At 31.2% G+C, this 26,027-nt stretch overlaps 1 protein-coding gene across 2 annotated transcripts in view; it reads left to right on the top strand.

Annotated features, from left to right (window-relative positions):
• LOC107453895 (bicaudal D-related protein homolog) overlaps positions 1 to 25,445 on the top strand; it is a 134,535-nt gene extending 109,090 nt beyond the window's left edge. For both annotated transcript variants that reach the window (XM_087160528.1, XM_087160527.1), the window contains exons 2-11: positions 1,814 to 2,029; positions 8,289 to 8,405; positions 9,456 to 9,602; positions 11,587 to 11,778; positions 14,232 to 14,348; positions 15,372 to 15,587; positions 17,626 to 17,751; positions 19,408 to 19,544; positions 20,354 to 20,474; positions 22,615 to 25,445. In XM_087160528.1, coding sequence (XP_087016654.1) covers positions 1,814 to 2,029; positions 8,289 to 8,405; positions 9,456 to 9,602; positions 11,587 to 11,778; positions 14,232 to 14,348; positions 15,372 to 15,587; positions 17,626 to 17,751; positions 19,408 to 19,544; positions 20,354 to 20,474; positions 22,615 to 22,770 — 1,545 coding nt within the window. In that variant the 3' untranslated portion in view covers positions 22,771 to 25,445. The remainder of the gene's footprint in view (positions 1 to 1,813; positions 2,030 to 8,288; positions 8,406 to 9,455; positions 9,603 to 11,586; positions 11,779 to 14,231; positions 14,349 to 15,371; positions 15,588 to 17,625; positions 17,752 to 19,407; positions 19,545 to 20,353; positions 20,475 to 22,614) is intronic.
• Positions 25,446 to 26,027: the final 582 nt, after the last annotated feature.

The following is a 26,027-nucleotide window of genomic DNA, read 5'->3' as shown; positions in this document are numbered from 1 at the left end:
ATTTTTCGCAATTTCAGTTATAGGGGGTGACAAAGGATCGGGAGTTCGTTTAAAAGTTATTAAAAAAAAAATTACTCTACAAACGAAGTTTAAACAATTTGATGACATGTTTATTTTGAATTTCAAAATATAAAAATCAAATTAAATCAACTCAAGAGATCATCACTTTTATTGCTTAAACATTCTGCTAAAATGGAAAACTTAAAATCGGATACTTTTTTTCAAAACAAGTTATAAAAACACTTAGAAAAAATTTATTTATTGTTAGCTGCTTACGGCTATAATATTTAAAGCAATAAAAATGAATAGATTAAATTTTCCACACAAAACAACTGCTTTAAAAAATAGAACTTCTAACAAACTTATAGCTAATCATCAAAAAGCACCACATGGTTTACGCAAGAAAAATGCTGCATGGTGGTGCCATCTATGGTAAATAAATTTAAATATAATCTAGCCTATTCATTTTTACTAGAAAGGAATCTCAGGCGGGCGATGGAAATAAATTAACGCGAGATACAAAATAACCCGAGTGAGAAGCATGCGCATATTTGACGGTAACTTTCGCCCGTGTCAGACACGGGCAAATCCATTAAGAGGTTAAAAAACGTGCTTTTATTTTGGCATATCGCGAAATAAAACCTCGTCATGACCTGAAATTCAAATATTTTACTCACCCATGTTAAAAAGATTTGGGGAAGCAAAAAGAGCTTAGTCCACAGGAATGGTGATTTTCAATTTCGAAAGAAAACTGCTAAAATTGTTGTTTCATTTCTAACTATTTGTTTCTACGATTGTTGCTTCATTCAATGTTGTTTTAATTTCTAATTCCATTTCTAATTTATGCTTCTCAAATCCGCATATATCCATTCGAGATATATGTAAATCGTTTTCATTGTATTTTCATACAGACTTTGCCTATTAAAACAATTATTTTCTCCATAGATTAATGAGGCATGTCAAAAATTTAAGATAATTCATTAGAGATAATGTCATTGCTTCATAATGTACGAATTCTTTCGAGTACAGCGTAATTGCGAAATTAACAAGCGTTGTCATCACAAGAAACTAAAGTCTAAAATAATAATTGTTGCCATCACCAAAATCTAACAATAAAAATGAAAACGAAAATTGATTTTAAAGAAGAAAGAAGGCAGAAACAGGAGATGCAGTTTCGATTGCAAGAAGGGAAGAAATATGTAACTTTAATCTTGCTTCCGGTTTGCAGTAGTGAACGAAATTACGCTGTTTTTAATTAAAAGTCCTAAAACCATAAAATCAGTCTTTTTACAAAGGTTACATTTTTTTAATTAAACTGTTTCTTAATATTATTTCTAAGCAGACTCTTTATAAGTTACCAGCTATTTTATTATTTTCATTTTATTTTTTAACGGTCGTTGAGAAGCCGACCGAATTTTTTGGATTTACGACTACTAATGGTAAGATTCGTAGCATTGTAATTTATAACCCAATTCAGAAGACAAGGAAACTCTTGACTCACATATGGCGAAAAATTTGCGTTCGTGAAGGACTTTTTGATGGAACTAACCGCATTTGCGTTGCATGCTGAGGAAAACCAATAAAACCTCCCATGATGGCAACGGGGACTCTAACCCATCATTCGTCTACTACTGAGGATATTTTATGGTCGGTGCGAGCCGGGTGCGGAATTCATATCGAGCTGGGATTCAAACCTGGTTCATTTGATTGGAAGGCAAAAGCTCTATCCTCTGAGTCACCTTTATTTTACTGATCGGAATTTCCTTAGTATAAATCTGCACAAGAATTAATAGAATGTTTTCTTTGATTGTAGTTGTTGGAGCAAGAGAAACATGGCCTACGGAGGAAGCTGGACGTCTTGGAGAGCGAGTACGAGAGTCGAGTGGCCGAACTGCAGACAGACCTCAAGCAGATGCAGAAAGATATTGCTCTGCAGCACACAACACACAGGACACACGAGAAAGAGAAGGGACAACTGCTGGAAGAGCTCACAGAACAGAACCACCGATTGACGGCCGAACTCAAACAGGTACGCATCTCCTTTACAAGCTTAAAAAAAACTTCTAACATCCTGAAACTGCATTATGTTCTAACAAATGAAATGTTTCTTTAGTTGAGCTTTGAAACCCAATATTTAGTTAGAAAATAAAAATAAAAAATGTTGTTTTTAGCTTTCAATGTAATTTTTTTATGTTTTTAAAAATTTATAGGGATTTAGAACTCAATAGAATAAATATAATAAAAATAATAATAATAATAATAATAATAATATCATAATATCATCCAATAAATATAATAATATCAACGAATAAATCAATACCAAGTCTGATATAACAAATATTTCCGACACATTCACCAAAGTGTCTTTGTGATAGTTGTCATTCACCGGCTAAAGTCGACATTCTCTTGATTCCGATTTTTCACGGTAATCTATAGACATAAAGCAGCAGTTGAGTGTTTGGAGAGGGAGGGGCGGAAACTGGATAATGAATGCCATTATCGTATCTAAATTTTCATTCAGAAGTGGGTGCAGCATACATTGTCTTTAGATTATTTCTCAGGATGAATTATGGAGCATACTTCTATTGTAGCGTTAATAATCATATGAAACTTAGATCGAAATAAATTGAATATCAAATAAATAGATCAGGAAAAAAATAATAAAATTTTTTTTAATAACGATCAAAAACTATCACTGTAATTAAAAGAGTATGGACATACACTCTATAACAAAAAAAATCGACGCACCAAGAAGCAATCATCCGATCGCTTTGAAATTTCGTATGTATGAATGCTTTGAACAGATCAGGCTGGAATGATGCCGACTGGGGACGTATAGTCTTTAGCGACGAATCCCGCTTCCAACTGTGTCCTGACGATCATCGAAGACGTGTTTGGAGACGCACAGGGCAGAGGGGGGATCCTGCCTTCACTATTGCACGCCACACCGGCCCTCAACAAGGCATTATGGTCTGGGGTGCCATTTCCTTTGACAGCCGGACCCCTTTGGTCGTCATTAGAGGTACACTTACTGCGCAGCGGTACGTCGACGACATCATAAGAACTGTTTTGCTACCGTTCCTTTTGCAGCGCCCTGGGCTGGTTTTTCAGCAGGACAATGCCAGACCACATACGGCACGCATTGCTATTAACTGTCTGCAAGCTTGTCAAACTCTTCCTTGGCCTGCCAGATCACCAGATCTCTCTCCCATCGAGCATGTCTGGGATATGATGGGAAGGCGATTGCATCTGGCACGGAATGTTGATGACCTCGTCCGACAATTGGATCGAATTTGGCAAGAAATACCGCAAAAGACCATCCGGGAGCTTTATCGGTCTATGCCACGCCGTGTGGCAGCTTGTATCCATGCTAGAGACGGATCAACACCTTATTGAACTTGTTACTGTAACTCTGCAATAAATTATCCAATTGCTCTGAAACTTTAATCATTTACTATTCTGTACATTGTATTACTATCCACCAATTTTCGTTGCAATCGGACACCTCCTTCTTGGTGCGTCGATTTTTTTTGTTATAGAGTGTATATTCTGGAGTGAAGGGTTTTTGCACTAAATAATCTAATCGGTGTAAATCGTTTAACTCGTTTTGAAGTAAGAAAATCAGATAAATAAGAATTTGAATGACAACTCCGTTCATGAAGTGCAATGCCATGGAAATTTCATTCCTCATGTTAAGCTTAGTTGGCAAAAAATTAAAATAAATAAATTAATTTAACTGAAGCAGGATTTATCAAAATTGTTGAAGAAACGTAGTTACACTGGTTTAAATCTGATCTGGTTTCCTTATGGTAAGCTTATTTCTTAGAAAAAATTATTATAACCACATCTCTTTAAAACTTTTTTTTTCCTCTTATATATGCTTATTTGGAAAAGAAAATGATTAAACATCAGTAGGATTTACCAAAATTGTTGCATAACTACACTGTTTAAATCTAAAGAAATTTTTTTTGGTAGAAAAATTATTAAGCTACAATAGGATATGCAAAAACTGTGGAGGTCACTTAACTACACCGGCTTAAATCTATTTTACTCCTTTTAGTAAATTTAAAGAAAATGATTAAACATCAGTTGGATTTACCAAAATTGTTGAAGAATCGTAATAACCCGTTTTTAAATCTTATTCGGTGGTAAGTATTCTTATTCCTTGTACTAAGCTTGGTAGAAACAATCATTAAACTGCAATAGGATTAGCAAAAACTGTGGTGATAGCATAACTACATCAATAACCTATTTTTCTTTTTGCAGTAAGTTTATCTGCTAAAGAAAATTATTAAATTTTAGATTGTTTAAAGAAGTATTGAGCAAGTTAATTTAAGTTGACTCTTAATTCCATCTTGATTCTATTAGATTAACACTTAATATTTATGACGGAAAGATGGAACTTCAGTGAATATTTAAAGATACTTTAAGGAAAATTAACTCAAAGCTTTCAACATTTAAATGGAATTTTTTCAGTTTTTGGAGGAACAATTAGTTTTACGTTGCGAAACAAAATGTAAATGTTGGCGAATAAAGGAGCTCGAGCTTTTCTATAAAATCCACTGAACAAAAAAAAAAAAAAAAAAAAATTCTATTTTTTCCAACCAAGGCTTTTTTTTTGTTTGTTTGTTTGTAACTCTTCTCTTTTTTTAAGCATTATTAACTGAGTTTCAAACATAAATCAATCAAATACCAGAAATAAGCGGGTGTTAAAAAACTGTCAAACGGAAAAGAGTTAAAATAAACACATTTTAATCTATTTCGAGCTAAGCCTGTCGGATAATAATTAGTTCCGTTTAGTTACCCACAAACTTTCCGTGAAAAGAGCAATTAGAGAATTTTTCTGGAGAAGAAAAATTTTGAAAATATAACCGTTCAATTTCCGAAAAGCAGTTTCGTTGAAATATTCTCTTTGCCAATTATTTCTGAATTAACAATCGTTGTTCTTTTAACGGGTGAGTTTGAAAGGATAATTGTTCATTATCTCTTGAAGAGTGAACTGATCTTGAATATTCAATGAGCTGTTCGTCAGAAGTTCACCCAAAAGCAGCGGAACGTGAAATCGGAAGAAATCAAAAGAGATCCTCTTTCTTCCGCAGTTGGTGTCCAGAATTCATGTCAAGGCACGTAGACTGGGAAAGGGTAAAGCAAGACTGTGAACACATATTGCTCAACAAAACGTGATTGGGCTGCGCTCTGCTACTTTTTTGGTGGAGCAATTCTCTATATGTAACTAGAAAATAAAATCTGCAGCTTTTTCATGGATACACTAGCGGTAGTGTCATCATAAAATATTAGGTTTCGAAAATTGTTCTTTCCGATACTCTATCATGAGACTCGGTATTTAGATTTATATATTTTTAAGCTACAGAGACAGCATAAACAAGCATTTTATTTTATATACTTATTACATTATGAAAAATAGGACTTGTTTAAAATGCAGTTATTAGTTGAGTAAGGAATCAAGGCACATAAATATTACTTAATAACATCTCTTTCAAGTAAATAAACGCTTTACAACAGCGCAATAAGTGAAAAACGCAATTGATTAAAAAACTTTATATAACTTGCATGTCAAACACGCAAGCTTTCAAAGTATATTTTAGACGAAAAATATTAATTATTTATCAAATATTTTTGTAATTAATTTAAAAAACAACAACAAACAAACAATAAATGTACTTGAAGTATGTACTTCGATAATACATAAAATGGAAGGAAATGGTAAATTTTAAATTCTATCTTCTCATCGAACAAGACTTGTGAACAAATGATGCATTTTAAAAGCACAATAGATTTACAAACGTAGCAGTACCCATTATCATATTACCAGTCGTGCTAATTACCAAAATTAATTATGCATCATTGATTTCAATCATAAAATATAAAATTTTAACGATACCCCACTAAACGAATAAACATCTTTTCTTCAATAGATTTGCATTACAGTATATATATATATATATATATATATATATATATATATATATATATATATATATATATATATATATATATATATATATATATATATATATATATATATATATATATATATATATATATATATATATATATATATATATATATATATATATATATATATATATATATATATATATAAGTTCAAAATGAAGAATAAAACAAAGAAAAATAATAGACATATGAAAAAAAAGGGGGTGGGAAATTACTGTTTACTTGCAGCTTAAGCGCAATAAATGATACTTATAGTTTTTCTTAACTTTCTTAGTGTTTTCTTGTATTTATTTATTTATTATATATATATATATATAAACTGCTGTTTGTAGAAAATGCAACACCATTAAAGAATCATCAGAATCAAATGAAATTTAATGCAGAAACGACTTGTACTGATACAAATAAATGATGAAATTTTCAAAACAAAAGAAACAAATTAAGCGTCCGAAATCAGTATTTGGTGCAGCCACCACGCGCTGCAATAAGTGCTGCTATACGACGTGGCATGGAGTCAAACAGATGTTGAATATCTGCTTGAGGAAGAGAATTCCATATCGCTTGTATGCGCAACCAAAGTTCGTCTTTGGAAACTGCAGGACGCGGATCACGAGTGAGACGCCGACCAACCATATCCCACACGTGCTCAATAGGCGACATATCCGGCGAATAAGCAGGCCAAGGAAGAAGTTGCATGCGTTGTGCTGAACAGAAGTCTCTAACAGTCCGCGCAACATGTGGGCGTGCATTATCCTGCTGAAAGATAGCTCCAGGGATGCCTTGAAGGAAAGGAACGACTTCGGGCTGTAGCACTTCACGGACGTATCTGTTGCTATTGAGATTACCCTCAATTCGTATCAAATTGGATCGTCCATGATACGAAATCGCACCCCAGACCATAACTCCGGGTGTTCGACCACTATGTCGTTCAATAATACACTCAGGAAGGCAGCGTTGACCGGCATAACGTCTAACACGAACACGGCCATCATGGGTCCACAAATTGAAGCGTGATTCATCTGAAAAGACAACTTGGTGCCAATCAGCTCGCCAGTCTCTGTGCTCAAGAGCCCACTGCCGACGCAGCCGTCGATGATCCGCCGTGAGGGGAATCCTGTATAATGGCACCCTTGCACGCAATCCACGGCGCAGCAGACGACGACGAATTGACGAAGCCGACAATTGTACACCTGTAGCAGTAGACCAATGTGCTGCCAGCTGCCTGGAGGAAGCTGTGCGATCATTCACCGCCATGCGGAGCAGGTGTCGATCATCGCGCTCTGACGTCACCTTCTGTCGTCCAGTGCCTGTTTTTCGAGTTGTTCGGTGCTCGTCGGTCCACTGCTTCCAAACTCGCATCACTGTGGAACTGTTCCGCTGCATACGAGCTGCTATTGCGCGATAGGAAAATCCTCCTTCTCGAAGGCCGATTATCCTCCCTCGTTCAAACTCCGTAAGTTGCTTGAATTTCTTATTCTTCCGTCGTGGAGGCATACTCAGGTCTCACTAAACGTTTGCCACTAACAAATAATCATAGACTATTTTCAACGTCCCGCTACAGCACTTTATTTATACGCTTTCAGCATCAATTCAGAGGGCGCTGCGCGCGCCACGCACGCGCGATGGCTCTGAAACTTTATTAATTTGCATAATATCCTATAATTGACATTTGCTGCGAATTTCATTTGATTCTGATGATTCCTTCATGGTGTTGCATTTTCTACAAACAGCAGTTTATATATATATATATATATATATATATATATATATATATATATATATATATATATATATATATATATATATATATATATATATATATATATATATATATATATTTTAATTACTATTGTTTTTAGTTCATTAATTCTACAGAAACACTATTTAAAAGCAAAACTATAAGCACGTGGTTTCAGATAACTTTAGATATACTAATTAAGATTTTAACATGTGCAAATATCTTCTATTCTTTAATTGAATAAAGCTGTATCAAGCAAACATCACTGATGTTATCTTGAAAATATTTGATTAAATAGTAAAGTCTGCAGTTTAATTTGTAACAATAACTATTGCTAAACCATTGAGAAAATTCCATTTTTTTAATCGTTTCCCCCGAACGAACGTACTGAAATTTTCTTAACTTTTTTTAAAATCGAGGACTCAAATAGTTCCTTTCATGCAATGTTCAATTTTCAGAACATTGGAATAAATTGTTTTGGAGTTATATAAGAGACGCACTAACAAATTCTTCAATTTATTATTATAGATTATGTATTTCATGACTAATGATTTAATTTTTTCTTCTTCTGTAGTCTGCTAAAACAGAAGATCAACTGCAGAGTCAACTGCAAACTTTAAGAGAACAATTTAACGTTCGTCGATCAAATCTTCATGATCATGTCTCACAGCTGGAAGGGCTAAGGGAGGAGGTAAAAGAATTTTTTTTTAAATAATTGAAAATGAAAAAAATATTGAATTTCCAGGAGAAAAACACTTTATAGAGTTGATTTCCAATAAATCATCATGAATAACAATTTAATGATTATGCGCTAGAAAGTGAAACTTATTTTTCTTCACTTTTTTTTTCGTCTCATGCATTTATTTTGGAAATAAATTAAAAAAATAAAAGATAGAGGCAGAGATAATTGATGTCACAACAAACTATGACTCATAAGAGAATTTATGATCATTCAATTCAATTGTTATTAAAGCATTAAATTTTTTTTAAGCCTTTTCTCTTCTAGAAAATTGACCAACATATTTTTCGATATTTGACTTTTTTTTTTAATGAACTTACAATTTCAAGAAAATTTTGTATCAAAAACTTGACTTCAAACGGAAATAAATATATCAAGCTGCAATAATTTTAAGGAATAAAAAAAGTGTTAAAATATGAATTTTAAAAAGATTATTAGAACAAAAAAATAATTAATTCTGCATTTGAGTAAAGAATAGAACATATAGATCAAGTGAATATTTTGTAATAGTGTAAAGTCATAGTGCTGCCATCTATGAAATGATAATTCAAATAAATTTCTACTCCCTTAAAAACGCTTCTATTTGTTAAACAAGGTTAAACGTCTATTCCACTTTTGTTATGCAGTTGGAGTCGCATTCACTAATTTTGTTTAGACATTTAAGTAATACTGAAACAAATAGAATTAATTTTGTTTACTTTTCAAAATAAATTTTAAAGAAGATAAGACAACAAAGAAGATAAGTGTTAATTCTTTATTTTTTTGTCCCATCTTCCATTATTTTTTCTAATTTAATGTTTATGATTTTCAACTTTTGATGATCGGTAAAGATTTTTTTCAAAATTTCCGTAGTTTTCCATTTAATAAAAATTAAAAAAAAAAGATCATTATTTTTCGAAAATTATACTTAATTTCACTGCGCGTTTTTCTTATTGGTAGAACTTATAATTTACAACATTTTGTTCTTTTAAAAAAAAAATCTTTGTTAATTATTCTTTTCAGATAAATTTGCTTTCCGAGAGAAAAAGTGAACTGGAGAAGCGTATCTCTGCACTGAATGACGAAAGGGAGGGATTGAATGTCTCCCTGGAAGAATCTTCAGACAGAATACTCCTCCTGGAGAAGAGAAACAGGGAACAGGAACAACAGGTACTGCACAAACACCCTGAGTTATTTTTGATCTGTGGATCGGATCTTTATGCACTAGAGTTCTATCATAATTTTTTAAAGAAGTAACCTCAAACTAATAAATGCAGACAATATTTTTAGTCACGAAATCAAACACAAAAACTTACTTTCTCTGAATAAACATACCTTTTTTTCGTCTGGACGGATTTTTAATTCTATGTAAAGGAGTAATTTTTACTATTTATTTATCTTTCTTCATTATTTTATTTAGTAATGTGATTGAGAAAATTTTGAATTGTAAGGTATATAAATTTAAAAGCTATCGCTGTTGACAGTGGATTTCCTTCTAATATTATTGATTTCCATTTGTGTAAAACTAATCGCACAATGTAACAAACTCTTTTATTCAAGGTGGTTGCAAAAAGATTTTGACTAAATGAGAGTTAATAGTCGCTGCAATACAACTTAATTTCACCAAACTTAAAGACCCTTTAGCTGATATTAATAGCTTTTATGCAACTTCTTTTCATTGTTTGGACAAACTAAGCGTATCCTTAAAATTCGGCTTAAAGTACGTAAAAGATATGTCAAAAATCACGATATTGAATGACGATATCGATTCGTCCTACATAATTGGAATACTTATCATTGGTTGGAATTTTATTCTGCTAAAATAATTCAAAACTGCTCTTTATTTACCGAACTTGATTTCTGGAAATCGCTCCATGTATTGAATATTTCTAAAAAAATTAGTTAATGATATTTCTTGTATCCCATCCTTTCCCAATGTATGGACATCTCTTCTAATTATATTTTTTGCCCACTGGGGCTCTCACCAAATCCTTTCACACCTGTTTCTTGTCACCCATCATTTATTATCTTAATCATACTTGTTCCTCTCTTTTTATTGGTTAGAATAATTTGCACGTGCTTATCTCTTTGTTTCTCTAATGTTTGGTGTTTGGACATAAAGGAAGGTTTATGGAACTGAAACTATAGTATGTCCATTCCTGTACTTGATTTGTGTGCTTCATTCAAATTGTCTTTACTGTGGGAATGCGTCCAATAATTCCAAAGAAATAATTTTCAGTGCACGACTTATTAAAACTCGGTATTTCAGAAATTATTCAGATGATTTCATCCAAATATTGTGTTTTGCCTTATTAAATTACATAATTTAAAATGATGTAAAAATTCGCATACCTTGCTTTCAAAATTGTTCTTGTCTATTATTAAATAAAATAATAAACAAATGTTAAAATATACTTTTAACGTTCTTAATCGCTTAAAAGATATACCAGATATGGCGTAGTACGTAAAAAGTAAAATTAACGTTAAGAGGTCCAAACTTTGGAGCACTCTCCTGACCAAATTATGAGGGCCATACTTTCCAGATAGCAACTCTTGGGGGTCAGAAATTGAAGTGGAAGACTCGAACAAAAGGTGTTCGGAGTAAGTATGTTTTTGTGTCTGATTTCGAAAATATTGTTTGCACTAATTAATTAGCATGTTTTAGGTTGCCATTCAGATTGAGTGAAAATCCAGTTATTGGATCGATAGTTAATTCATTTTATTTTTGCACCCTGAATAACTTTTGATCTAATGATCACATTTTCTCATTCTGGGACTCAATCTGAATGGCTCCAGGGGGTGACCTCAATTACGCAAATTAGTAAGTACAGACTATGTTTTAAATTACGAAATCAAACACGAAAACATACTTTCTCTGAATAAAAATATCTATTTTTCGACGAATTCGGATTTCTGACCCCCAAATTATAGGGTAAACTGAGAAATAGTTTGGTCAAGAGAGAACTCCAAAGTTTAATAAAATATTTTGTAATTCTTGTCCTACGTATATAATAGGTATCTCTCTGTCATCATAATCTTTTTTTTTAAATTCAACATATATTTAATAGTTAATGTGCCTCAAAGTAGGGCTCTTTTTTTTGTTCGCTGAACTGTTGTCCATTGTTTTAATTGAGATAATTTATTCTTCCTGCAGTTGAGGCTTCAGCAGCGAGACATCGACGAGCTTCGTCAGACCAACACTCACCTGCAGAGTAAGCTGGATGTCGTGATGCGAAGATGTGTCACTCCGTCGGTGGTCGGCGGGGGTGACCAACCCTCCCTCTTCAACGAAATGGAAATGTCATCCCAATCATCGGTGGAAGATGAATTCAGATCTCCCAGCCAGGTATCAGCATCCCGCCTGCTTTCAATAACACTGATGGTTACATTTAAAATAGAAATTATCATATCCCCAAATTCATATTGGGAGGGGATTCTTGATTTCACTCAAAGAGTTCGAGCACTACTAAAAGAGGAGAGAATTAGTTTAAAATATGTTAGAATGGAGGATAATTCTCCACCTCTCTCCCACCCATTATAAAGGATTTGGCCTGAAAAAAAGCTGGAAAAGATTTTCTGAGTTTTCAGCATTCGCAAGTTGCGAGGAAAATCTGAAACTTCCTATAATGAGGGAATAGGGAATGTAATTCGTAACAAGGAAAATAATTTTTTTGTTGTTACATTAATTTAAAGTTTATGCCAATTAAGAAGAAATAAAAAAATTAATTTCATATGCTTGTTGGAAACTTTGATTGCGTTTAATATTGACTTATATAAACTTTGATTGAATTTAATATTGGAAAGTAAAAACTTTCCAAGATTAAATTCAAACTTTTTCAATATTAAATTCAAACTTTTCTATATTAAATTCAAACTTTTTAATGTTATTGTATAAAAATAAGATTGTGTGGATCAAGTAAAATTCTGAAACCCACCTGATCCGCACAATCCTATCATTATTTAATAATTTTCAATGAAATGAAACAAAAAAAGAAGAAAAAAAGTCCCAACTTTTGATCTATAAATCACATATTTTTCCTACTATAAATATAACGGTACAGAAATAAATAAAAATACAACAGAGGTGCTAAATTATAAACCGGAGGGTGTATCTACTCTACCAATTAACCATTTCCTTTTAAAGTTGTCAGAAAGCGCAGTAGTCGGTTGGACGAGAACAAACTTTAAGAAAAGCGCTGTGATGACATCAGAATGGATCTGTATTAAGTGTAATTGCTCATTGTATAAAACAAATCTTCTTGATATTTGTAACTGATGCTTATAACAACTTCTGGACACCGCTTAAAAAGAAAAATAATTATCTCCGTTAAAATTATGACAAAAAACAAAAGACCTGGATTTATGTGTCCAAAAAACAATTTGAACACAATATTTTGCTACTCATCATCAGTAGACAGTTTTCAAAATTTGGAGATTTTAACTCATGGAGGCAAAAGAGACATTGGTGTCCCTTTCATATATATATATTTTCTGATGCTCTAATTACAAGTAAATATACATTTTTGTATATTTTAATTATAAAAAAACCAGTCTAATAGTTACTAAAAATACCTGTTAGATTGTCAGAATTATATTTGTACCAAAATATAAAATCTAAAAAAGTAGTTTGAATTTTTTTTTCATTCGTATTCAAAAATATATCAATAGTTGATTTTGTAAATTAAGGACATTTCAATGATGAATAACTTTTCTCTTAGAACCAAATAACTGCAAATAAGCGCTAATTTGAAAAATTATTGTATGGAAGACTTTGCCCTTAACGCAGGAAAGGACAACTGTATTTCATGCTGCATTTCTTAACCATAATTCATGAAAGTGCTAAATGCAAAAATTTCACTTATTTTGACTTCATTTAATACAAAATAATGAAGAAAAAAAACGTATGACAAGTATGTTGAATAAAAATTCTGCATCAAAGGGTTAAGAAGGATTTCATCTTTAGCGCTGTAAGTAATATTTTATTTCCCAGTAAAATATTTATACTATAGTAGTTATGACAACAATTAATATAAATTATCCCAAAAGTTTCCTATAACTACCTACAAAATCTTTTTTTGTAACAAATGGGTGAATTTTGGACATTCGTGTTGTTTAAAGAGCTTATATAACAAGAAACGAAATAAAAAAAAAGAGTGTCTGGATGTTTAGAAAATATACGAGTGTAAAATGTAAGTAGAATAATAGTTTCATTATTTTTTTTTCAACGTCAGGTGCTGTATTTTCGTTTTTCCCCTCGGAAAATGCCGGAAGTGTTGTTCGTTTAACGTTACCCAGTGGGCGGGCACCTGTGAATCTAAGTCACGGCAACATTACCCACTCCACAGATAAGCGTTTATAATAGTCGGCTACATACAGAGAGAAACATCCATGCACTGAGCGAGATTCGAACCCGTAGCCATTGGCTTCAGAGTCAGGCACGCTAACCGTTCGGACACCTGACAGGCTGGTAACTAGATAATACCTTAAAGAAATCACAGCAAAAAGATGAATTATATTTGACGGCGTTAAAGAAAAGGAAGAGAAAACAAATGAGTATTTGTAAGCATGACCAGAAAAAAACCCTCTTTTAATGTTTTTCTCATATTTTTCAGAATAAACCAATGATAAAGATCTTTTATAGAATGTTTCATAATGCAAAACGCAACTGTTAATTTTTTTCCGTTAAAGTAGAAATTCAATATTAATTATGAGGGACTTTTATTATTAATAAAGAGTTACATTTCATGAATCACCTTTGAATGGGCAGAAACACTTTTTAATGACGTTTTTCCATTTCAGTGTGAAGGATCGAAAATTCCTTCTCATCCTAGTTCCTCAATCGGTTTCCATGGAGATTTCCTAGAAGACGATATTGAATGTGACGATTGTGCCATGGACACTGAAGATACCTGGAAGGTACATTTTTTCTATATCTTAAAGAAATCTTAAATAAAAAACACCCTCTTTTATTATCTTCCATAGAAGTCACTTTGGGACTTAGAGTCGTATAAGATGTGTGACGCATTCTCTAAGACCCAAAGGGTGCCGTTTTTATTTGTTTAAACTCATTTAAAACTCAATAAGAGTTTTGTACAATGTTTATATTCGTAACGTGCTACAAAACATACATACAATTTTAGAAAGAATGATGTTTCTACTAAGAGGCAACTTGTTAAATTCGTCAGTCGACCCTTGTGTTGATTTAGTTGTGTCTTATGAAGATTTTTAATTAGTTTTATCATCCCTGTAAAATTATGTTGCATGATACGCATCTTTTAATAAAGCAACAATTAACATTAAATAAAGCGACAAACAAGTGAGGATAAATAATGGTACAGAGCTGAAATCAGCATACTATAATTTTGATTCTAGCCAACCGGACTGTGTAGGGGGCAGGGAACTGTCCTAACATCAGAAAGGTTCTGGGTTCGAATCCCGGGCAAGGCATGGACGTTCTTTCCTTCTCTGTACTATCTGTCCTCCCTGTAGGAACGACGTTGGAGCACCTAACAGGGTGCCTCTGAGAGAGAGACCAACAAATCTGCCCTGTATATGCCTGAATTGACGGATGTTAACAAAGGTGGGCATTGAAAAAAAAATTATAATTTTGATTCTTCAACAGCGTTCCTCAGTGTCGAAACACAAAACGTCATCGTTTGTGTTTATCGAACCGAAACTATAGTATGTTGATGTCTGTGCCATTATTTATGCGTTATTTCACGTTGTTTGTTACTTTATTCATTCACAGAACAAAGTATGCTCCCACCCTTATTTAAGTTAAAGTTTTATCTTTCATTCAAAAATAGCCTATCCTTATTTTTCATTTTTACTTTATTTAAAAAAAAGAAAAAATGAGCTCGTTATTTTTCTTAAAGCTTCAGATTTTCAATTTTTGTATTTTATTTTAATTGTTTGAAATGTTTTTCCTCTCACCTAAAGTTCCGAGAAGAGTTGGTCCCCATCTACAGGATGCTGCGTCGCCTGTGTGAGGACCTGCGACGACGTCGAGAGAACTACAGTTCTGCCGACAGCGGCATCTCTACTCACTCACCAGAAGAAATCCAGGCATCTGAGATTCGACTCGGTGCTCTCACATCTATCACGAAAGAACTCAGGAATCTCATCGAGGAAGCCATCTTCTGTCACGATGACGATGTGAGTTTCTTTCCTTTCTTCTATATTTAATATCTTATTTTTTTTACATCCGTCGTTGATCAGCCGACCCAATTTTGGGTTTGTTCAGCTCCTTAGCCTTGTCATTTTGAACCTGATCCAAAAGACAAGGAAACTCCTGGATCAGTACCCCCAGAGGTATGTGAACATGGAAGACATTGTGACTCGACAGATTTAATGTGCATCAGTCTCCATCTCCGGCCAGCGGGGATCGAACCCATGATCTCTTTGGCATGGACCCAGTGCTCTACCCACCAGGCTATCCCTGCCCCTTTTCTTCTATAGTTGTTCTTCTGTGTATGTTCTGTGTTCAGTTTTAAAGGAATTCAAAAGACGAGGTTTTATTTGATAACCGTCGTTGAACGCGATTCTGGGTTTACGACTGCTCATGTTCAGCAGTTTCGCAATTTTGAACCCGATCCAGAAGATAAGGAAACTCCTGGATCAAGTAGTGGGAGAAATTTGCCCTTGTGGAGAAATGTTTGATGAAACTGATCCGCATTCGCATTACATGGATAGGAAAACCACCAAAACTTCGCATGGTTAGCCTGACGCTAAGAGGACTCTAAACCATGATCCGTCTACCACTGAGGATATTTTTGCGTCAGCACTGTGGTCGGTGCGAACCGGGTGTGGAATTCAAATTGACCAGCCATCGGTGGGATTCGAACCCGTTTCACCTCATTAGAAGGCGAACGCTCTATCCCCTGAGCCACTACGACTCCGAGAAATCTTATATTCGAGTATCATAAATAGGAGTGATTTGGACCTACTCTTTCTAACTTTTGAATGCATTTTTTTTAAAATTATCAACATAAAAATAAACTGGTCCTGATGTACTATTTTTTTAAAAAAAAAATCTACAATAGTTACGCTTGAAGAAGTCTCTACACTCTTCATTTCAAATTTTAGGTTAAATTTTTAATTTTTATTTTCTTGTACTCAACTAACTTTTGATGATATAATCCGACAGAGCATAATACCTTTTAAAAAAAGTATAAAATAAGAGAGAAGAAAATTTACTTTGGGTAGAAAATAAAGAGAAAGAAAATATAATTTAGGTTGGAACAATACTATTTTAACCTAAATTGCCGTACGCTTTATATTTCAAATTGTGATAGGGTGACGGCCTTGTATTTTACGTGCATTGAAAGATATGACTGATTAGAGTAAAAATCAGTTCATTTTCGAATAAAGAGGATTGAAAGTATATTTAGAATTCTCCTACTTTGAATTGAGTTCGATCGAGTTTATGAAAGTTATTGCAATTATTATTTTTAATTCAATGATATATGAAAAAGAAAGATCCATTTTTGAGTTCAAGTAGCTCTAAAGGTTAGGTTTCTGCAATCCATGATTTACTTTCCCATAGTATTGACCTTAACTCTGGAAAACGAGAAATACAATTGCTATGGTTGGATGTACAAAAGAGAAAATACGTTTAAACTTGATACCATTCGCCAGATAGGACAGAATGTATGAAATGTTCTTCCAATTATCAATTCGGAAAATTTTTGTTCATTTGAATTCCAGTCATCTTTTGTATAGGATTCAAGCTTGTAAACTTATGGTTTCAGTTGCGTCAAATAAATTAGTTGCATGGAAGAGAAGACCACGGATATTGACTTAGAATGCCGATCATCTTTTTCGGAACACTATATTCAGTGTAGATCTGGATCAGTGTAAGGATCAAACAGTAATCGCTAAGATTCGAACCCTGGTTGTTTTTGTCAGGAGTGTTATGACCGTTGACTGAATTATCTATATTTTACGCTTTATCAACATTTTTTTTTCATTTACATCTTAAATATCTACATTTCGTATTATGTATTAAATTTTAACTATTTCAGTTTACTCTCGTAAGTTTTGAAAAAGAAAATTTTAAACCTAATTGAAGCGTGTAATAATTTTATGGCATGAAAATAATATTACATAAATTTTGACTGCTTTATTGTAACAGATTATTATTTTAACTCTGTCCATAAATTATATTAAATGATGATCATTGCTTTGTTTTCAGATGTGTCTTTCTTGTCAAAGTCTTGCAGAAGACAGAGAATCATTGGAAAAAGTTCAGAAAGAGTTGCTCGAAAAGAATGAAGAAGTCAAACGAAAAACTGAAGAAATCTCCAAGCTGATTGCCAAAGTAGGAATTTATCTGAAATAATTCATTGTTTTATATTCGGAGAATTATTGCCCTATTTGAATGGTTAAGACATTTCTAGTAAAAATCAAGAGACAATTTTGGTAATGAAATCAAAATATACTGTAATTTGAACTATTTATTTGATAAATTTTCTTTTTTTTTTATGGTAACGGTTAAGAGAAATTTTTAAAAGCATATCTCTTATATTTCTTACACATTTAGTAAAAATGCAAAACTGAAAAGTGCATTTTACCAAATAAATAGTTTTTATGACATGCTCTAAAATACAACGATACATTACCGAAATGTTCCGCAAAACTATTTTTTATTTCACCATTTATAGGGTAATTTTAACTTTTTCATGTCCATGCTTCTTGCCAAATAGAATGGTAATAATCTGTTTACACTCATTGTTGATGGTTTACTTAAAATAACGGTTTATTTAAATGGTAACGTTAGATGACGGTTAATTATTTCTCTTTTTAATATGTTTCTTAATATTAACAAGCGGAAAAGGGATATAGAAGATGATTTCAAATGTTTAATTAAAGTGTTTTAAACACGCTAAATTCATATATATTAAGTTATTGCCCCCATTTTATCCATCTTTAATGGGGATAATTGGATTTATTTATTTATTCATATGCATATAAGGGTTTCTTTCTAAATACAAAGAACGACTTAAAGAACCTGTGCTGCGTTAGCCCAGTGCTTAGAGAATCCTGTCTGAAGATGCCGGGGTCCTATTTTGACTCTACGAGAGCACATGCGATATACGTGCCCGTAAAATCTGTGGAATCGAAAGTCCTGTACTGGGCTACTGAGCAGTACAATGGATACAGGGATCAGGAGAAAATTTCCTTCCCCATTCATATCTATGTCTAAATTGAGTAAGTAGCCTCCCGACAGAGATTCTGTTTTCAGAGGATCGAGATTGTGATGGTATGTCTTCGTATCATCTCATCGATGCTTCTCAGATCATAAATAAAATCCATACCTATTTAGCACAATTTTAAGAGAGACAGTAAGATTATATATCTAGTGTTATAGGAGGAATCGAACCCATTACATCCATACTTCAGAGCGGTTAGAGGAATAGCACTGCAAGGAAGGTTCAGGAGATTTATTAGTTTTTTTTTAAATACACTAGCATAGATTCCCAATATAGGTACTGTGGTATAAAGTTTCGTTCTTTATTAACCTACCACCTATTAATCCAAAACGGATAATTACCAGATTTTGGTTTATAATTTTTCACTAAATTGAAAAATAGGGCTTTAATTTTTTTTCTTATTTCTAATCATTTCTAAAAATAATCATCATACAAACACCTAATGATGTTTTATATTCACGTAGTACATTTAATAAAATTAATTTATTATCGTGTATTTAATTTTTAGTCAATGATTAGTTCGCAGCTTTTAATAAACCCCTATTGATTTTTCCTGTTTTAATTTAATCTTTTAATATTTCTTTTGCTGTTAATAACTAATCTCTGTTGACTATTTTACTGAGATTAATTTACTATATTATTTTTTTTTGTTAATTTCCTTTTATTAATTTACTTTTATTGATTATTTAGCGGTAAGTTTTTTACTAAATTGATTACTTAATGGATATCAAAAAGCATATTTGTCTCATTTGCATATTGTGCAGGTGACACTTCAAGAAGCAGAATTATCTGCTTTGAAAGAAACAAGAGATCAGCTAAGGACAGACATGGACAACAGTTCTTTGGCTAAAGATCAAGTGGTCAAGAAAGCGTGGGAGGTCCGAGATCAAGCCGTTGCAAGGTGAACATCCTTTTTATCCCTCTGAATTAGAATTCTTACATAAAAGGGCCCTTTTTTCTCCAGTAGTATTATATTAAAATATCTTGGGGATTGATGTATAAAAAGAAATTCAGTTAGCTTATTATTTAAAATGTATTTTTCAGAACTATTTTTTGTTGTTGTTTTGACTCGGTGAGATTTTCAAAATTTTACCTACTGACCATGAATTTGAACTTCTGGTCTCATAAATAACTGGACTTATAAATTTAGTGTTTATAACTGCAAATAAACTAGATGAAGAAAGATGGAATGAACAAACGCATAACATTCAATGTTTACATCATAGTAAAAATAAAGTAAAGTGTGAATCAATGTGGAATTGCAAAGCGGCAATTTCGTGGAGGTGAATTGCACTTGAAAAAAAAATCTATTCAACGAATTAAATTGTTACCAAATCAATCAAGTGAGAAGTTCAGCCAACAAATTAAAGTAGTTCTAAAAGTAGTAAAGGTTGTTCTGAAGTAAAGTCAATAAGAAAAAGCATATATTTATGAAACAATACCCTTAAAATGTTTTAAAAAAGAACAATTCAAAAAAAATGTAGTAAAATAAATGTAAAAAAACATATATTTATGAAACAATACCTTTAAATTGTTTTAAAAATAAACATTTCAGAAAAATTTAGTAAAATAAGTAAAAAAAAAGCACTTATTTATGAAGCAATACTTTTGAAATGTTTTAAAAATGAACATTTCAGAAAAATGTAGTAGAATAAATAAAAAAAAGCATATATTTATGAAACAATACCTTTAAAATGTTGAACATTTCAGAAAAAATGCTGTTGAGATAGAACTCGCGAGGACGAGGATCGATGTGATGCATATCAACAGTCAACTGATGGAAGCTGTTCAACAGAAAGTCGAAATTTCACAACAGTTGGAACAGTGGAAGGTGACTTCATTCATTATTTCTTTACAAATGTTGCTTCAGTGTGATTGCCCCTTTGTCCTTTCCTTAATTGTCTTTCAATGTCTGCTGTTCCTTCACGGGAACGTTGCCTTTAAAAATTAATAAGTATTTTAAGAAAGAGTTACGAGTAAAAGGTTCTGATTTTAAAAAGTAACGAGTAAAAAGTACAAATGCAAAAAACGTAACGATTTTAAAATACATTTCGAGAAGAATCGAAACTTCAAAGTAATCGTAAATTTTATTACAAAATGTAAGAAAAATTAATTTAAAATGCATTACATTTTAATTTAAAGCTATAAAACTTTAAAATGACATAATAATAATAATTTTTAATCATTAACATAAAAATTTTTTGTTTAAAGAATTATGTAAAATGAATTGTATTAATATACAGGTAAAATCCATTAAAGTAAGGGTTTCACGTTCCCTCTCACCAGCCGCCCTCTCCCTTTCAGAAAATTGCAATCCTTAAAGATGTTTGGAAAAAGAAGTTAGCTGTTAAAGAATATATAATGCATAAAATTTATAAATTTAAAAACAATCTCAAAAATTTAGAAAAAAAAAAGATTTTGTGAAGAGAAAGTTTTGAAAAATTTCTGAAAGAAGTAGCGATTTTTTACGACATTCTCGTTACAAATACTTGTACTTTTTCCTAAAAAGGTAACGAAAAAACAACGAAAAGTACTAAATTTAAAAAGCAACACAGTACAAGTAAAAATACGTACTTTTTAGTTTTACTTTTGTTACAAGTAACGAAAATAAAAGTATTGCCATGTATGCTGCTGTTATAATATATGAATCAATTAACTGAATTTGACATTTCTATTTAGATTTTTTCCTTTTTTACGTATTTTTTTGCATGAAATTTTTCGTTTTTAGAATATTTTGATTAAAATGTATTTTTTTATTCATAAATTAGTTTAACTTTTGCATTGAATCTTGTTATTTTGTGAATACTCAAATAACACGTTTTGATGTTGAACATTATTTTAATGAATAACTTATTTTTTATTACATTTATAAATCTACGTTAAATGTATATGTATTTATTTAAAAAAACTTAAATGCAGAGCATGCTTTCGAAAACTTTTGATGGTATTATTTTTTATTTTAATGCTTCTTTCGGTGATTTAAGAAATTTTAGGTCATTAATATTATGCAGATACAATGGACTTTTTATGAATTTATGTAGATTACTACAATACATTTGTAAAAATAATAGTCTTTCTTAGATTTGTAATTATAGTTAAGTTTTGTTAATATAAGCATGATATCATATTTTATAACTTAATTATGAATACTATGAGTTTTAACAATCTATTTCTTTTAATCTAATATGTTACTAATTTATTTATTCATATTATTCTTCAAGTTGTTATTTTATTATTTGCGTGATGCGTCTTACCTAATTTTTTATCGAATAGGTGCCAAATGGTTATAAAATAATGGATTTATCTTTCTCATAAGTAAATGTTCCTTATTAATTGCATTGAAAAGTTAAAAGTACAGAGGAAAATCACATGAATGTGGTAAATTTAAAACATCATGAGTCTGCGTCGAGCAGCAACATTATGCCAGGTGATACTGAATAAAGTTAATCGTCATTTTAATGAGATGATATATTAAAACGTGTTTTTCTAAATCAAACAACGTAAAGTCACCGGAAAGGACAAGGAATAGTAATTAAGAAAAAGGAAGAACGGGCATTCAGCCAGTATTTAAGAATTTCAGAAACTTCACTATTATTTTTTTTTTAGTAAAAAGTGAATAATCAGTTTTAGGCAAAACAAAATCATCACTTTAACTTTAAAATGTCCGAATTATTTTGACTTTACAAAAAAAGCCTCATGATTTTTTACATTCTGAATAGGGGTGAAGTTATGTTCTAGTATATGTTTACTTAAAGGAAGTAATGTTTTAATTTCTGAGTAATATTAAATTTTAATTCTTCTGTGTACACGAACAATATATTATGTTAAAGTAATAGAAAGCGTTAATACAATATAATTTCCGCTATATTGTATTGAGGATTCTATAGCTGAAAAAAAGAGATTTCTGTTTATTAAATTTAAGTTTAAAAAATTTCTCTTTGCCATTCATTTATGGTTTTTAATTCTTTTAGATGGACATGGAGGTTCTTTTGGACAATCAAGTGATGAAGAAACTCAAAACCCAAGAGCAAGAGGACAAAAGACAGAAAACATCCCCGGATGTCGTTCAGCCACAACCCCCTAAAAGACCAGCCAGGGGAAAACTGTTTGGTTTATGGAGAAACTGAGATACTATATTGTTATTTAACCAAAATGGGCTTTTTTCCCTCTGAAAACTCATCACAACGAATGAAACTGTGATTCATTTTTAGTTGTGAATTGTGAAAAGTATTTCCATTCGACATTTATCGGCCTTTTATGGTAAACGAAAATAACAATTCCTTACGACTTTCCTACTGATAGTCTGATTTGTGATTTTAGATTGATAACCATTACGAGTACGAAGAGTTTTTATGGTTTTCGGTTGATCATTATAGTCTTTCAACTGACAGTTTCGTAAGTGGGTAGTCACGGTTTTGACTGAGTTTTCATGATTTTTAGTGGATTGTCGTTTCAGGGAGCTTTAGTGTTGGGTTGATAGTCATAATTTCGTTTGATAGTTGTTACGATTTTTGTTTATAGTCATAATTTTAATTTTCGATGGATAGTCATGGTTTTGACTGATAATTCTTATGAAACGCACTGATGTCTTCAAGAAATTCATAACTTTCAAATTAAGAATCTCTCTAACAAAAATGATTAAATATTAATTCTTAAAAATATTGAACAAATTATTCAAATTAAATATTATGTCTCTTTTTAGAGCTTAATCAAAATGTAAAATAGTTCTGTTTGGTATTATTATTAAAATGGAAACGATTTAAATTATTAGTTTTTAATAGAAAATTATCAAAATATTTATCATTCATTTGAAATTTATTTAATCACCTTTAAACTAAAAAAAGATTCGGTAAATTTAAAGCAATTTAAGAATATATCAGTAACATGACAACGATTAAAATATTTTTCTTTAAAATAAAAATTATTTCAATATTTATCATTAAGTTGAAAACGATTTAAATAATTATTAATAAATTGTCTACTCTTTAAATATTTATCATTAAACTGAAAAAAAAAGATTTAAGTATTCATCCTGAATTGGAGCTCATTAGATGAGTTGCGTCTCTTTTTACGTTTCTCGATAGCTTCAGCGGTTCTCTTTCATTTTAACGAAGAAATCATATGGAGAGTCTGGAAACAATTCTTTTCCATTCACCAAAGTTAAACTGAAACGTTTGAGTAAACCATAAAATATTCGATAACTATTGAATGGAAAAGTTCTTTTCTGTGACTATTAACGGCATTCAATTCTTGAACATTCCTTTATAAAGAATACCACGAACATTTACTAGATATGCTTTAAACAAGCCGTCCATGACATGTAGTGAGTTTACCGTGGATTTGAACTGTATGGGTGACATTTAATCATAAATGTGATAAAAAGCATGTGAACAATGAACCACCGAAATCCACTTTAGTGTAGCTGTTGACTTTTAATTATATAGTCTGTTGACATTATTCTACGATGTACATACACCGATGTATTATTGCTGTTTTGTGTGTTTGTCTTAGAATGTTTATAAATTATTACGTGTAAATATGTATCCAGCAGAAAATTATTCAAATGAAGTGTTCACACTACTAACGAAAAAATAAGGTTAGAAAAATTATCATGTGTCGATGCATTTGGCAAAAATTTATTCCTTATCAAAAGTTTGTGTAAAAGCAATGGAATTAGATAATTTATCTAACATATTTAAATCTTACTTTAATTTATTTAAGTAGAAAAAAATATGATGTATAGTAAAAAATACAAACAGGGGAACTTTTCAATTTTGTTTCACTCAATTTGAAGATTTTTGATCTACAAAGAGATTTTATAGTGTCTTTATGTAGTCATTTTAAAAAGTTTAAACATACATTGAAAAGCATAGTTATCAATTTTTATCAAATTTATTAAGTTTTTAATCAAGATATGAAAGATCTTGATTACTTAGATTATCTTATAACTTTTATTTGGTAATTTAAAAAAAATAAACTAATAAATTTATAAATGTGAAAATCTCTTTTAAAGAGAAAAATCTATTTAAAATTTACTTCAAATGATGCTTTACTTTATGCCTTAAGAAATTAATTTTTTTCTGAAATTAGAATCTTATATAATATATTTCATTTGGATACACATTCAGTTTTTGTTTCCTAAAATTGTTTCTAAAATGAAATAGTTTTTGCGTCCTCTAAGTATATATATATATATTTTCCCGTAAAATTCAAAGCATCGAGATTTATTTAAAATTCATTCATAATGCATTTTGCTGAAGCATAATTTATTGCAAAAAGTTAATAATTTACTAATAATACAGGTTTCTGATGGATCTTAGAAAACTTTAATAATGGTGATAAAAAAAAATCACAAAAGCTTTGGAATCAAATTTTTTTTATTTTTGGATACTTTTTTCAGCGTTATGATAAGTGGCCGCTGGAAATTAAAATGTATCTATGTTTTTAATGAAACAATAATCTGCAGTGGGTGGTCAGAAATAATTTGAAGTATCTTTGTTTGTTTTACGTTTTCTAACATTTTTTCAAATTTCTAAGACCCATGAGAACACTGTAATATGAATTGTTTGAGCCAAATGTGCGTGAGTGTTTCTTTCGGCGGCTGAGGGCCATTTTTAGAGTGAAAGAAGAAGAAAATTGTCACAACGATGCCTTTATTCATTTTACAAAGTGAAAACACAAAAGAAGTCTTAACCAGTGAACAAATGATAGAAATATCTTTTTAACCATTGCAGCTGTGATAATCATCCAAGAAAGGCATTTCTCTGTGAAAGAAAAAAAAATAAAATTAATTTCTGCAAAATTATGTGTGTTTGTAATTTTGTGTGTTATGTAATTTCTGCATTAATTTATGTGTGTTTGTCTTCAGTAATTCGCCCTTTAACACTACACTGAAGTGCCATTTAATATAGAACAGCGAATTGGTACAATATTTGATCATTTCATCTTTTAGGTTAGTTTCACTGGTTGCATTCTATAAATATTAACGTATCCTCAAACCATGTACGACAACTGTTTTATACGAAAGTGGTGCTCTGAATCATCTGAGATAACTTACAGTTACCTTACAGCAAGGAGCCATAGAATAGTGAAACAATATTCTTTTAAACTAAATGGTGCAAAGTAGCCACCAACCGGTTTGGGCATTTAGTAACACTAAAATTAATAATTATAGTAAGATATGACATACGTAAGAATCAGTAAATTTTAATAAATTAATTTCATATTTGATTAATCATTTAATATTTAATTAATTAATGAAATAATTAATTTTAACTTAATTTTTAAATTTTCAAGATTATAAATTAAGAATCGGGAATTTATAATGTATACATACACTAATCTCAAAAATAAAATTAGTTTGTTAATAAGACATTGAATAATT

This window comes from Parasteatoda tepidariorum, chromosome 4 (genome assembly GCF_982258835.1).
Source record: "Parasteatoda tepidariorum strain Cologne lab strain chromosome 4, Ptep-v5.0, whole genome shotgun sequence".
Classification (NCBI taxonomy): domain Eukaryota; kingdom Metazoa; phylum Arthropoda; class Arachnida; order Araneae; family Theridiidae; genus Parasteatoda; species Parasteatoda tepidariorum.
This window is presented reverse-complemented; position numbering and strand designations above follow the sequence as displayed.